The sequence below is a fragment of the Pantherophis guttatus genome, chromosome 1, assembly GCF_059756535.1.
Source record: "Pantherophis guttatus breed Tessera chromosome 1, ASM5975653v1, whole genome shotgun sequence".
In the NCBI taxonomy this organism is placed as follows: Eukaryota; Metazoa; Chordata; class Lepidosauria; order Squamata; family Colubridae; genus Pantherophis; species Pantherophis guttatus.
The window spans coordinates 21,961,017-21,976,101 of NC_142063.1; the positions used below are offsets into that span (position 1 = coordinate 21,961,017).

General features: G+C 42.2%; 2 protein-coding genes across 17 annotated transcripts in view; one reads left to right on the plus strand and one right to left on the minus strand.

Moving 5' to 3' along the window:
- Positions 1-6,260, plus strand: part of MYO9B (myosin IXB) — a 72,958-nt gene extending 66,698 nt beyond the window's left edge. For 5 of the 13 annotated variants that reach the window (XM_034437611.3, XM_034437610.3, XM_034437613.3 and 2 more), the window contains 6 exons: positions 984-1,115; positions 1,787-1,910; positions 3,576-3,623; positions 4,486-4,616; positions 5,136-5,263; positions 5,428-6,260. In XM_034437611.3, coding sequence (XP_034293502.2) covers positions 984-1,115; positions 1,787-1,910; positions 3,576-3,623; positions 4,486-4,616; positions 5,136-5,263; positions 5,428-5,642 — 778 coding nt within the window. In that variant the 3' untranslated portion in view covers positions 5,643-6,260. Of the gene's footprint in view, positions 1-983; positions 1,116-1,786; positions 1,911-3,575; positions 3,624-4,485; positions 4,617-5,135; positions 5,276-5,427 lie in introns of all 13 variants that reach the window. The other 8 variants (XM_087894477.1, XM_034437614.3, XM_087894485.1 and 5 more) reach the window with 3 other exon arrangements.
- A 383-nt stretch (positions 6,261-6,643) lies between these two features.
- ZNF414 (zinc finger protein 414) overlaps positions 6,644-15,085 on the minus strand; it is a 29,657-nt gene continuing 21,215 nt past the window's right edge. For all 4 annotated transcript variants that reach the window (XM_034437618.3, XM_087894499.1, XM_034437616.3 and 1 more), the window contains 5 exons: positions 14,850-14,957; positions 12,164-12,269; positions 9,676-10,205; positions 8,468-8,626; positions 6,644-7,498 (listed from right to left, as the gene is read on the minus strand). In XM_034437618.3, coding sequence (XP_034293509.2) covers positions 7,422-7,498; positions 8,468-8,626; positions 9,676-10,205; positions 12,164-12,269; positions 14,850-14,957 — 980 coding nt within the window. In that variant the 3' untranslated portion in view covers positions 6,644-7,421. The remainder of the gene's footprint in view (positions 7,499-8,467; positions 8,627-9,675; positions 10,206-12,163; positions 12,270-14,849; positions 14,958-15,085) is intronic.

Consider the following 15,085-nt stretch of genomic DNA (forward strand, 5'->3'; position numbering starts at 1 on the left):
TAATGTATTTCTTGTAGGAAAAGCTTACTAGATGGAATATACAGGAATGTACCTGTTCTTCATTAAGATGATCCAGATCTAATCTTCAGTATCCCTTGATATGAGTGGTGGGTTGCTACCGGTTTGCAAGAACCGGTAGTAAAAATTTGTAGTAGTTCTGAGAACTGGTAATAACATTGGCTGGCCACGCCCCCGAACTGGTCACCGCTCGCTTACCCCGCCCACCTCATCAGAGGCTTTTTTTTTTTTTACTTTTAAAAGCATTTTTTCTACAACTTCTTTGGCCAAAAAATGCTTTTAAAAGTAAAAAAAAAAAAGCCTCTGATGATCCCGCGGATCAGCTGGGAACGTCAGAGGCTTTTCAAAACATTTTTTCTACAACCTCTTCAGCTGAAGAGGTGGTAAAAAAAATGCTTTGAAAAGCCTCTGATGATCCCAGCGGAGTTGCCTGATCGGCAGAGGCTTTTCAAAGCATTGTTTTCTGCAGCCTCTTAAGGTTGTAGAAAAAAATGCTTTTAAAAGTAAAAAAAAAATAAAAAGTTGGCCACGCCCACCTAGTCATATTACCCACCACCACCACCAAGCCACGCCCACAGAACCGGTATTAGAAAAAAAATTTAGAACCCACCCCTGCTTGATATCTGTATCGGTTGGAAGCAGAACATTCTGGATTTGGTTCAGTAACAATCTGACTCTATACAGATGATATATAGGTTTTAAATATCTTATTTAGTGGGTTGTAGATGGTATGGTGAAAGAAGTTAAGGATAGGCTTCATGGAAAAGGAACTATTATGGGGAGAGAAAATTGTGTTAAAATCAAGCTTAGCACAAATATTTAGCTAAAGAAGACAGACAAAGGTTAGTGGGTTGGCAAAAGATGCTGCCAATGTAAATGGTATAAACTAATATCTTTTTTTTCCTCCTTCTAACCTGTGGCATGCTTAAACACACACAAAATCATCTTCTCATATCCAAATATAGGGTAGCTGTGGTGGAAGAAGTCAATCGGATGTCACCCAATGCTCTGGCCATTGTCTTTGCCCCCTGCCTCTTGCGCTGTCCTGACAATTTGGATCCTCTCACTAGCATGAAGGATGTCTCCAAAACAACCACGTGAGTTATCCTAGATTGCCTGTGGACAGTGAGGCTTCTGCCCTTTTCTGGATAATAGAAATTGTGTGAACAGATAAACTTCTTCAGTGCTCTATGTAGAACAGGCATTGCTAATTAATCTCTACAGGTATAATGAGGCCTAGTCTCAGCAGTGTCCAAAAGTAAATGTTCCAGAGATCTTTAGTGTGAATTTTATTTCTATCATCTGACTATGGTATTATCTATTCCCTTTTTCCCTGCAAGTAGTAGAAACCTGAATCTAATTTTTCCATCTCTCAGTATCAATCTCCTGGCCAAATACCACATTATTTTAGAAGTTTTTTGAACTGTTTTCCTTTTTTTGATTCAGATGGCTTCCTGAGAGATGGTAGAACTTGGATGGTATCTCTGTTGGAAGAGGGAGACAGAAAGGTGGATCTAATGGGAAATGGAGGTTGGCTGGTTGTTAATATACACATTAGTGCTTGTGACCATCTAGTGACTTTCCCTGCTCTGACATGTTCATAATTGCATTGTTGGGAGAATGGTGTCTCTTCCATCAGCCCGTTTATCCATGTGTGCATTCAGCTGATCCATTCATCCTTCCATCCATCAAGGAAGGGTCCGTGAATGATTTGTAATTGTTTTCTCCATTTCTCCTTTTGCTCTCTCTTTTCCCTAATTATGCATAGATGTGTGGAGATGATCATCAAGGAACAGCTGAGAAAGTACAAGATGAAGATGGATGAAATTTGCCAACTAGAAGCAGCGGAAAGCATTGCTCTTCGGCGGCTTTCACTGCTTCGACAGAACAAAGTAAGCACTGGGATTACACCTGGCATGAAATGCGATGAAGATTTCACAACAGGAGTGTGACTTTTCCATTAATCTCACACAGCAAGGCTGATATGTAATGAGCGACTGCATGCTAAATGCCAAAGGACATATTTTTGTGCGAGTGGAAGTTAGGAAGGAAAAAAAAGACTTTATTTAAAGCAGTTCTGATATAATCTCCAAATATAATTCAGTAAATGATTATAAAGTTGGGCTGTGTCCAGTCACAAGAAATTCTGTTCTAGTCTCCCGATTGTCCCACTGCATCTGGGGTGCAGAGGTCATTTGCACTAAGTCCAGTTCAGCACATACATTTTGGGAGACGTTCTGGATGGATGAGTCAAAATGATTGAAGTCTGGAAAACAGTCCTGTGAGAGGTAGTTGAAAAACTAGTAAGTTAACTTAAGTGGAGAGAAAAAGTGGAGAGACATGGTTGGTCTTCATGTATTGCACCTAATAGAAGCAGACCTGTCTCTGTTGTTCTAGAACTTAACCAAAGAAATAATTAACGTCCGGATTTGATAGTAGCACGGAACTGTCTCAGGAAGTGGTGTCCCCTCCTTTATTGGAAGAACAAACAGACCCTGTTAGAAAGACTGATGGAAGAGCTTCTGCCTTGCATTCCTTTTTGGGTTTTTTTTTATTTTGGTTCAATGAGTTTAGTCCCAATCCTTGACAATTTTGGTTAACTTTAATAGGTCAAAGATGACACTGGATTTGTTTTATTTTTATTTTTTTTAAAATTTGATTTATATGCCGCCCTTCTCCAGAGACTCAGGGCGGCTTACAATGCGTTAAGCAATAGCCTTCATACTTTTGTATATTTATATATAGTCAGATTATTGCCCCCATAATCTGGGTCCTCATTTTACCTACCTTAGAAAGGATGGAAGGCTGAGTCAACCTTGAGCCTGGTGAGATTTGAACTTGCAGTAATTGCAGGCAGCAGATGTAAGTGGATGTTAGTCTGCTGAGCCACCAGAGTTTTAGGTTATTAATGCAGTGCCCCTCTTTTGATAAGTTACTGGATGACAAATTATCTAGCCCATTTCCATTTGGGTTTATACTGGGGGTTTAGCGCTGAAGCCACTTTGGTCATCATGATAAATGCCTCCTTTGAGGAGAAAGATACAGGCGCAGCCCTGTTGATTCTCTTTTAGCAGCTTTTGGTAATGCGGGACATGCTATAACAACATTGGGAGCCTGATATTTATATTTTGTTTCCTTTATGTTTAGTGGTTGGTTTAAAATGTGGGTATATTCTTAAAAAGAAATGCTGAGCAGTGAAATTACACTAATCATCCATTTCCTGATCTAAGAATCCCAAAAACCCTGCTGGGTAGACATTGTTGTTCTTGCTGCTTAATTCATCTGTTTGATGATGGAGGATTGTGGAAGACTGGCTCAAGCAATCTCAAAAGTAATCCCAGCTATAATTCAATAGAATTCAATAAATTTAATATATTAGTTTTAGAATCTTGCAAATGTATTAGCATTGCTTAAACCACGTGTGCAGCATTTTTAGTTTTTAGCTTTGATATATACTATATATTGTTATTATCATCTAAGTCTTTGATTTTTATCCATGGAGAGAGAAAATGTTTTGGCCTCCTATGAATGTGCCCTTCATCTCTCCTTTTCTCTAGTTGTGGCCAGTAAAACTTGCCTTTTCCTCTCCCCGCGAGGGAGCCCGGGTAGGTGAAAGCACTGATGTGCCCCCAGTGCATGGAACGTTGCTCCTTTCCTCACTCTGCCTCTCCCAGCATCAGCTGAAGATCAGAGAAGGCTGTTCACAGCACCTTCATATGCTGAATGCTTCAAAACCCCACTTTAATACTCTGCATGTTTTACACCTGTGCACATTTTTCCTGTTTTCCCAATTAATTACGGGGATTGAATAGTGGATTGCAAGAGAGATTAACCAATGCTTCATAGAAAAATAAAAAGATACCCCTGCATCCAAGTGTGGCCTTGGATGCTTAACCCTTTGAATTTATTTACACTAACCCAGGTGTGTGTGTGTGTGAGAGAGAGAGGGAGTGAGAATCTGGTGGTTGGCTTTTGTCAAAGGAAGACATTTCTGTGCACATGCTCGGGAGCAGCCTTAATACTATTTTATAATATCCCAAGGCACAGTAAATTTTAATTTCAGGCCTCAAATTTATATCTTTGGGAGAGAGGAGTGTGTAAAACGGTACCTGCTTTTCTGCATTGGGATTCAATACCAATTCTTCTTGTTTTATATTCATCGTAGCCCTGAAAGTTGGACTCAGTACTAGGAAAGGACAGTTGCTCTAAAGCAACTGTCGGCAGGTATCTCATGCTTAGGCTTCCTGTATTCAGAACTACTCCACTTCATTATTTTCCTGGCTTGTTAAATTATAATTTCAAGCCTGGAAAGCTAAATTGTCCAGGCAGAGCAGAGGCTGCTTCACGATCTATTGCCGTTCACAAGAGAATTAACTTGTGGGATTTAATGGCTCCTGTCTATCCAGGATTGATGATTTGCTGTATCCTTAGCCAAGGGGATAATACAGCTCTCTTTCTAACCTGCAGAGCAAGAGCCCCCAGACTATAGGAGCGAGTGGTACCTCACCTAAACTTGGACTTTTGCCTGAAGAGGAAGAAACAGACAACAGGGAGAAGGAGCTGTTGATGGAACGGATACAATCAATAAAGGAAGAGAAGTGAGTGATGGCTTGTAAGGGCCTACCTTCTGCAAAACAGAAGCTACTGTCTCTGTATTCATCTGCCAGCTCTGAGAATCTCTACCAAGAAGAGCTGTGCTTTAGTTTCCCAGCAGAATCAGTTCCTGTGAAGTATTTAAAAAATAGAGCCTGCCTTGCAAAAAGCATGAGAGAATTGTTAGCATTTTCAAATCTATTTTGAAATGAGCCATGGTGGTGCATTGGTTAGAGTGCAGTACCGCAGGCTATTTCTGCTGACTGACAGCTGCCTGCAATTTGGCAGTTCGATTCTCACCAGCTCAAGGCTGACTCAGCCTTCCATCCTTCCGAGGTGGGTAAATGAGGACCCAAATTTTGGGGGGCAATAGGCTGATTCTGTAAACTGCTTGGAGACAGCTGTAAAGCACTGTGAAGCGGTTTTATAAGTTTTATCTTGCTATTTTCATTACCCCCGTCTTTGAAATTGTTCCAGTCCTCCCATGGAATGTTGTAGCTTGTCTTTCTTTCTCGCTTCTTTAGGGAAGACATAACATATCGTCTCCCTGAGTTGGACCAGCGTTGTTCTGATGAGGAGAATGTCGATTCTGAGACGTCGGTTAGCACAGAAAGCTTATTGGAGGAGCGTGTGGGGTGCCGTGACCCTGAAGGTCAGTATTAAGGTATTGTGCAGTTTTTTCCCCCTCTCCAATCATTCCTTTGGTGGCCTTGTTGGTCATCCCGGCACCAATCTTTTCTGCAACTTTCTACTGCAACAGCAAAAAATCCCTTTTGCAACAGGTTTCTTACTCAAGCTCTCTTCTCCTCTTCAAAGGAAGCAAAGAGCCTGCTGCTCAGTGCATCATCCTCTCCGCCAAAGAAGAGACTGGATCACCGAAGACGCTGCCGTTTTCAGCCAAGGTAGATCCGGCTCCTCCTCACCTGTCCACCACATGTGGGCCATCCTCTTTGCTTCTGCTCAAAGGAAGCCCTCTTCATCCAGCTCCAGGGGATGCACATAGCCAAGCCCAAGCTGTCTTCCCGGACTGAGAAGCTAACAGACCCACTCCCTCCCTGCTCCAAGACCTGCCTCTCTCAAGGATGAACTGCTCACGGGAATGTACCAAGAAGAGTCATCTCAAAAGTAAACAGGAGAGGCAGGCTCAGTGAAGGTCAACAAGGGGTAACTAGCAGTCCTGTTTCGAGAGCTGTTAGATAACACTGCCCTATTTCCAAACCTGGTCAAATCCAGTATTTAAAAGTTCTGCTGCTCATCAAAACAGAATGGTCATGATTTGCACCAGGGCTTTTGGTCGGTATTAAATCTGGGAAACAATTGGTGCTTCTCCGATCTGATCAAATGTTGATCAATAGTTACAACTCTGAACCAATCTCCACTTTCAGAGAAAGTTCCCTTCTCTGCCCAGCAGTCCACTCAAGCCTGGCTTTCTTCTTGTCTGCTTGCAACAGGCTCTTAATAGGACCAAACGGAGAGTCAAAGCACTCAAGAACTCGTTTCTGCTTTAAGTCTTTTTCTCTCTCTCTCTCTCGGATGATGACAACTTCCAATTGGTTTACAAGAACTTTTTAAATTTGTGTAGTAACCGTTTAATGGAGACCAAAAAATGTATCTATGTTTATATTAAAACTGCACTTTTTTTGGGAAAAGACATTGGGAGTTATTCTTGACAGCACCAACATCAAATAGGCTTCCTCCTATTTTGGTATACTATAGTAGGCAGGATGGGAGCAGATCTGTCACTGTAACCGCTGAGATTCGTTTGATCTGTTGGAGTTTACGTTAGACTGTGTAAAATCAAACGTGCTCTTCTGATAAGCCCTTTGAGGAAGCTCAGGTAGAGCAGCATTGAAAATCTCACTTCCTTTTTCTGTACGACTCATAAATGAAGAGTCAGCTGGTGTGGCCTGTTGCCGTTCTTGGGACTTAATAAATAAATAGAAGCAGAAGGATAAAGAGACGGAGGCATTTTCCTGCCTTTCTTCTAAAAATGAGACATTCTCTCCTAAACGCTACAGACATAAGACATGCCTTTCTGTACAATTACAATTTATTTTTTTTCAAAAGCAGCAATAGCCCACTTAACAAACCTGAGCATAACTAGATATGACTGTACAGAGTAAAGAAAGATTTTTTTTTACATTAAAAGCAGGAGAAAGGTAGATTTTAAATAGGAAAAAAAAAGTAAGGAAATGCAAGGAAAGTTGATTAAATTAATCGACTCCCTTTTAAATGGTAATCAATTTCCACTCCCTTTTCTTTTAATTGGTACTCAGTTGTCAACAAGTTTGTTTGAATTGAAAGGAGGCACGGGGAGGAAGTAGGTGGGAGGGGAACTGAGCACATATAAGACCAAGTTTTTCCAAGCCGGTTTATAAAGAATGGAAAAGTGAATGGTGTAGTCAGAATCCCTGACATTCTTCACCTGACAGACCTGATTTAATCCAAAAATGGGACAGTGGCTTATATCAGAAGCTTGTTATTTTGAGAAATAAACCAAGGACTAGATTCAGATGCAATGCTCAACAAAACATAGACTGGGGGCTAAAGACGTTTGGCTTTTTCTGCCAAAGGGACTAACTAGAAACAAACAGGAGTATGCCGAATGCATCCGTGCTCTTGCTCATTCTGGACAAGCTAGAATGCAGATGAATTCTGGCCTAAATTTGACACATGGTTGTCCCCAGATGCCTCCTTTTGGGGGGGGGGGGGGAATGCACACATAAAAAATAAAAATAAAATATCTCCACGCAGATGCTGTTTTTCAGGGGGGAAATAATAAAGTCAGCTTAATCAGCCCAGTGGAAACTTCACAGCGGGGAAAAGAAGGAATTCTCCACTTCTGGTGTCAACTTCGGGTGGAATGCGGGAAGAGGAACACCAAAGTCTAGGAAAGAAAAAAAAACAACAAGACAAAAAAAGTCAGTTTAAAGTAATATAGTTGAACTACAAAGAATCAAAATGGAGGGGAAAATTCTGAGTCACAAAGGAGGGTGTATTTCTTTCAGGATTAAGGTAGAACCGTTGGGTTAAAATGTCAGGTAATAGCCCCCTCTCCCCACCTCTCACGGATTTAAAATAATTTTTCGGACTATAAGGCACACCAGAGTATAAGACGCACTTTAGTTTTTGGGGAGAAAAACAGCTGATTGGCGGGTGGATCGGCCTCCTGGAATATCCCCAATCGGCTGTTCCCAGAGATTAATTTTAGCAACAGATTAGTTGGTTGTGAGCTCTGTGCCTTGCTTTTTTTTCTGCCCCTGAAACCTCTGTTTGGGAGGCTTTTTTTCTGAAGCTTCGTTTCGGAGGCTTTTTTTCTGAAGCTCTGTTTCAGAGGCTTTTTTCTGAAGCTTCATTTCAGAGGCTTTTTTTCTGAAGTTCCATTTCAGAGGCTTTTTTCAGCCTCTGAAACCTCCGTTTCAGAGGGAGGGCGGGGCTACATTCAGAGTATAAAACGCAGCCAGATTTTCACCCTCTTTTTTGGGGGGAAAAGGTGTCTTATACTCCAGAAAATACGGTAAGTTTAGTCATTTTGAAGGTCTCAGGAAAGCCTTTTACAAAATGGAAGCCATTAAAATAGTTGGAGAAATTATTACGTACATACTTGTAATATCTGATACATTTGCATCTCAGTCAAAACTGAGAGACGACCCCAGTATTATTTTAAGGATTTTTAAACTCCTTCCTCTATCCATAAATCAAATTGAGGAACTGTTGCATTAATGAGGGGAATACAATTTAAGACCTAGAACTAGTCCTTCCATAACAAGAAGGAAAAAGAGGACTCTCAGATTAAGTTTTTCTTCCTCTTTCCAAAATTTCATTACCAAGATTCCCCATGGCTGTTAGCACTCACCCATTTCCCCATCCAAGCGACTGGTTGGAGAGGGATTTTTGCGGTGGTCTTCAATATGCTGGGTCATCTCCTCCCGAGAGGCTGTGGAATAGGGGCACTGTAAGCAATTATAGCGACCTCGGGTGTGTTCCCATACAATGCGGCTGTTGGAGGAGTGTCCTGCAATGGAAAGAAGAAGCTGCAAATCCAGTCAACTGGTCAGTTTCCTGATTCCCAAACAATTGTAGATCTAACTACTCTTGTGAAAAGATGACTAAAGGAACTCTGATGGCTTAGATGAATTTTGCATGTGTTATCTCTTTTGAGATATTGTAAAGAACTGATAGAGGATAAGAGGAAAACAAAGGTACTTTCAAAACAAGAAGATAATTCAGAAAATTACAGATCCTGATAGCTGGGAAGATTCTACAGCAGATCATAAAACAATCTGGAAGTACTTTTGAAACAACATAGAGACTGTTAGACCAACATGGATGTGTAAAAAAATAATTTTCTTTAGTAATTTTTTTTTACTTTTATTTTTATTTATTTTTATATGCCACCCTTCTCGGGAGACTCAGGGCGGCTTACAATGCGTTAAGCAATAGCCTTCATACTTTTGTATATTTATATACAAAGTCAGCTTATTGCCCCCACAAACCGGGTCCTCATTTTACCCACCTTAGAAAGGATGGAAGGCTGAGTCAACCTTGAGCCTGGTGAGAATTGAACTCGCAGTAATTGCAGGCAGCTGGATGTTAAATGCTGCCTTAGTAGGAGGCATTAGCCTCCTACGCCACTCAGGCTCCTAAATTATGGGAATTTAGTAAAATATTGATTTCAGTGCTACATTTGACAGAATATTCCATTATATTCTAAATTGGGTAATTGAGGCCCTGATTAGTGTGACAATTAAATGGAATACATACTGGCTTCTAAAATTATTCATCGATTGTTTCTACTCAGATGAGAGATATAAAAGGAAATGCTACAAGGTTCAGGCCTACACCCGTATTCGTCCGTGTTAAATTCATGATTTAAATATGGTCTCAAGTAGCTATGACTTAACAGTGGCATCTCTTCCCCCACCCCCATTTAACATAGCAAAATGCTGGACATTAATGCGCAACTCCGAAAGGGGTTGACACCAGCCTTATGCAGAGTAAATTTAGAGCAGGAACGGCGGAATCACAGATTATATTGAAAAATGGAACATGACAGCTGCTCACCTTGGCTTTTCTTCCACACAGCATTGGAAACAGGGAGGCCTTGGCCTGCTGGCAAGAAAGGCCTGAGGCGGTTCTGCACTGCAGCTTGAGGTAAAGCATAGGACGTGGAGTGCATATAGGGCAAGAAGGGCCCTGAAACTGAAGGGTGCGGTGGCCCAGAGAATTTTGCCAGGGAGGGTGGCCCAAACAGGGATTGCTCCAGCAGAGGATACGTAGGAGACGTTGGCAATGGCCCAGGTTCTAAGGGGCCAGGAAGTCCCGCCGGAAGCGAGTGAGTGGCCAGAGGAGTGTCCATTGTGCCAGGGAGAAGAGCTTCTTTCTTGAAGTGCTGTATGACGCTCTGGAGTTTTGGAAGCTCCTCCAGCAATTTCCCTGGTGGCTCTTTTTCCAGGCCAGAGCTAGGTGGAAAGATGGGTTTCTCTGAAGTTAGGGCTGGGGAAGTGGCGGTGTTGGTGTTGGCATCGGAACAGCTGTGCAAGTGCTTGAAGAGGGAGCGATGTGTTCGGAAACGTGACATGCAGTTCTCACATCTGGAGGGAATGAAAACAGAAGAGCCTAAACAAAGCATTCAGCACTGAGGTTCCAACAGGCTTATCAACTATGGCATTCTCATTCCCTGCTGAGTGCCAGGCCCATGTCTGCTTTCTGAAGTTGATGAGATATCCAGAAAATGAGGACTCTCAAATTTTGACAGATTTTGGTGGGAACTGGGGAATCACTTTATTTCTATTCCACCTTTATAATTTTTACTAATCACTCAAGATGGTGGATATATCCAACCTATTTTCCTCCTCTTATTTTCCCCACAACAATCCCATGAGGTGGGTTGGGCTAAGAGAAAGTGAGCCAAAGTCACCCAGGTGGCCTTCATGGCTAAGGCGGGACTTGAACTCCTCTCCTGCTTTCTAGCTAATACCGGACCCACTAGACCAAATTGGCACTCAGAAACAGTGCTGTCCTGGGCATAAGCAAAAACGGGGAGGGGGTTTGAAAAATGGTGGACATAAGTGAGAGGAGAACAGAGATCTGGAAAGAAGATCTTTTCACCGAAACCATAATAGTCTCGTAAACCTAAAGTAGCTCTTATACACATTATCCGAAGCTATGAATTATCCCTAAATCTGTTTGTATTATTTTGAGGCCTATTAGAAACAAAGAACAACGTACCTGAAATAATTGGTAAACTTGTTTAGATTCACTGAAGAGTTTAGGTCTGCTTCAGCTAGTTCCAGGCTATTAGCCAATTATAGGCTGGATTTGCACAACTTCCTCAACCAGGATGCAAACCCATTCACTACTGTTTGTAAACCAAATGCTTGGTACATTGTGGGATACCAGCATATAAGCACAGAATCTACAGCTGGTACAAAGGCAGTGATGGATGTATCTCAATAAATTCAAAAGCTCCTCGATGGCAATCTGACAGGGATGCTGGCCTAGATTCTCAACCTTAGCAACTTTTAAGATCTGTGGACTTCAACTCCCAGAATTCCCCAGCCTAGGTGATCTCCAAGATAATTTCTACTCCTTATTTTCTATGTGGACTGGAGTGGCACGGTGGCCTACAGATAGAGGTCTTGCCTCACAATCGGGAGCCTGTGAGTTCGATCCTAAGTAGTGGCAGCTATTTCACTCTCTGGGCACAATGAACTCCCTGTAGGCGACAGGAAGGGCATCCAGACAGTAAACGCTTGAGCTCCATTCAGTCTCTTTTCCCCCCCACCCCCTAATTCCACACTGATGCAAGGAATTACAGGAGTCATTAAAAGAAAAAAAAATCTATGTGGGCTCCGTGGACCTTATATTCTGCCTTAGACTTCATCTGGCCCAATTCCTTCTTTTCCCCTTTAAGGCAGGTTTCTCTTTGCCCAACCACTTTGGGAGCCTCTAACCTGCAAATATTCATGGGAGGATGTTTGCTTTGATTCACAAACAGAAAGCCAGGGTGGGTAGAATCAGGACTGACCTTTATGCCTTATTGAAGGGGACTATTTGGAGAGGGTGATCTAGTCTATGCTGGTTGTAAGGACAAAAAGAGTTCTTTCAGTTCAGCATTTTTCCAACCTTTGAAATTTCAGGATGTGTGGACTTCAACTCCCAGAATTCCCTGACCAGCATGCTGGTCGGGGAATCTTGGGAGTTGAAGTCCACACACCTTAAAGTTGCAGAGATTAGAAAAACGTATTGATTGGAGTTCCCAAGTAGACTTGCTCTCTGTTAGACTCGTCTTTTGAATCCCCCTCAGAGTCGCACAGATGTTTATCCTAACAAAATTCCTAAAATGCAGGTTTAGCCGACAGTGAACTGCCCCAGATTCAGTTGCCAAGTTTTATACTGTATTTCACTGGGGGATTCAAAGACATGAGAAAGAGAAGAGCTAATTGGAGAGAGACCTACTTCATTCTGACACTTCGCTCCATCCCTTTCCAGAGAATTTGTTAAAAGAAACATACATGTTTAACGACGATAAAACGAAGGAGGGTCTTACTTGAAGTAGCGGTTGGGCTTGTAATGCACCTTCATGTGACCCATCAGGGCTTGCATGTTGGGGAACGATTCCAAGCAAGCCTGAGTGGAACAGCGGAATGTCTTTCCTAAGAGAAACCCAGCAGTTCAGTGCATCTGTAGCTTTATTCATTGACTTATTAAATGTTCCAATAGAGGAGAGTTCTCTGCAGCTGTAGCTCAGGTTGAACTATAGAATCCTCCGCTTGGTTGTTTGCTTGCAGCCGTTTCATTATCCAGCTGGGTAAAATCATCAGTACAAGGGAGGGTGGGGTTTTTCCCCCTATTTAGACAAACTAAATTTTCCCTGCATGGCAAATCCAACATTCCCCTGCACTGATGATGTTACCTAATTGGATAATGAAACGGCTGCAAGCAAACAACCAAGTTCAGAAATCACCAAAGACTCCACATTTATTTATTTATTGGTTCGATTTATATGCCGCCCTTCTCCGGAGACTCAGGGCGGCTTACAATGCGTTAAGCAATAGCCTTCATACTTTTGTATATACCTGCTTAGTAGGGCTTTTGCCCCCCCCCCAGCAGTGTTCTTTTTTATACAAAGTCAGCTTATTGCCCCCCACAATCCGGGTCCTCATTTTACCTACCTCGAAAGGATGGAAGGCTGAGTCAACCTTGAGCCTGGTGAGATTTGAACTCGCAGTAATTGTAGGCAGCTGGCAGCTAAGTGCTACTTAACAGCACTTTAGGCTCTTCAATTATTATTGCGCCACCAAGGCTCTTCAATTTATTAAATATTTTTACCATCTGATTCCAAACAGCTCTGGACAATTTACAAAATGTAAAAGAAAGACCCGTTTAAAACAAGAAAACAAAATAAAACAAAAAAACCAGCAAACATGGTTTCCAAATGGAAACAAAGAAGAAGAAAAGGGAGCTTCAATCATGCTTGCAAAGACCTGAGTGAACAGCCAGGGCTTCAATTAGAGACTTATTTCTTCCAGTCCAATCAGCCTTTTGAGGTAGCCTAGACAAGAATCAACAGCCACAAATACCAACGCTTACCTTTATGATAAAAGTTACAGTAACAAAATCTTGCAAGTCTAAAAGTACCCCTCTCCTTCCTTACTTTTAGTCTCTCAAAAACTAGGGAGGATCCCTTCTGAGACACTTTCTCAGTCAATCAGAACAGAGCTAGAAGGGACCTTGGAGGTCTTCTAGTCCATCCCCTGCTCAAGCAGGAGACCCTATACAATTTGAGACAAGTGGCTGTCCAGTCTTTTCTTAAAGACCTCCAGTCATGAAGCACCCACAACTTCTGAAGGCAAGCTGTTCCACTGGTTAACTGTCCTCACTGTTAGGAAGTTTCTCCTCAATTCCAGGTTGTTTCTCTCCTTGATTACTTTCCATCCATTGTTTCTTGTCTTGCCTTCAGGTGTTTTGGAAAATAGGTTGACCCCCTCTTCATTGTGGCAGCCCCTCAAATATCACCCCTTTTTTGAACTCAGATGTCACTTATTAAACCCTTGCCTAGACTGGGACTCTTCTTCCTATCCCCCAATTTTATTCCCCCAAGTCTCAAATTTCTTGTCCAGACCTTAGTTTGCGAAGGAGAATTTCAAACAGCTTATAAATATGATGATCCAGAAGATGGCAGCACCTGACTGATGTTGGGTGATTTTCATCCGTTCACAGGATCAGGCTTAATTAATTCTTAATAGAAGGCCATCAGGAAATCTCAGAAAAAAAGTTTTGCCACAAGGGCGACAAGGACATGGACATATGGTCACCAGAAGTAGAGTTCAACTTGAGGGTGGCTATTTTTAAAAACATGGTGGATTTCTCCATTGAAGTCATTCCTCATGTGACTTTATAAATAAATGTGTTATGGAACATTTTATCATAAGTTGACGGATGGGCTGTCTTTCAGGTAGAATTGGAGGACAGATATTGCCTTATGAACCCTGTTGATTAAATCAAGGCTCTATTCAATCATAGCATGGATATGGAGGGGATATGCAATAGTATAGAATTTTCGTGGCACTCTTGAACACCCCCAAAAAGTATCTGACTGGCTACTTTTGAAAACAGAATACCTGTGAATGCTGCATTTTTTAATAGATGCCCTTTGTAAAGCTATAGCTTTACACAAACTATAGCTGTCATTAAGAAGTTGTGCAAAGATGTCTCGGTGGCCATGTTTAATATAATAAGTTTCACTCAGCAGCAAAGCTCAGGCTTTGCATGCAGACATCTGAGTTCTAAACAATTTCAGTTACAAAAATCAGAGTTAACAGGGTAATGAAATGTGCAACAGAACGGAGGGAAAACTGCCGGTCAAAGGAGTTGATGAAATTCTACGCATCACATGTTTAGGGGGCATAAATGAAGCAGACAAATCCCACACCCCCTTTGCCTTCCTCCACAGCCGTCTTCCCTCCTTTGCTGGGAAGAACAGAGAAGGAGGATACTTCCATTTTCTCCACAAGAGAAAAACCACAGTGAAGGCTTCTGCACCCCTGGCTTAGTTACACACAAATAAGACTGATATAAAAGAATGAAAGGGCAACCCTTTAGGCTCCTATCCTGCAAAATTCAAGAACGAAGGGAAGAAGGAAGCACAATTTTTCATGGTCTCCCCCTACTCTTCCTCTTCTCCTGTACTACCCACCCGACCCCCAACGACAAGTTTGAAAAGTCAGCCTTACCCTCAAGGGACTCCGTGGGCCGATAGTGGACCTGCATGTGGTCAAGAAGCTCCTTCATGCTGCGGCAGGCCAGCCGGCAGCCGTCCCCTGAACACTGGTAACGTTTCCCTGGAATAGGCAGAAAGAACAGGAGGAGGAATGCTTTCCCTAGGAACTCTGTAGGAGCCTCCAGAATGCCTGCTGATTAAGGGAGCCACGGGTGGACTTGGGAGTTGAGCTGATCCTGGGCTCGTGTT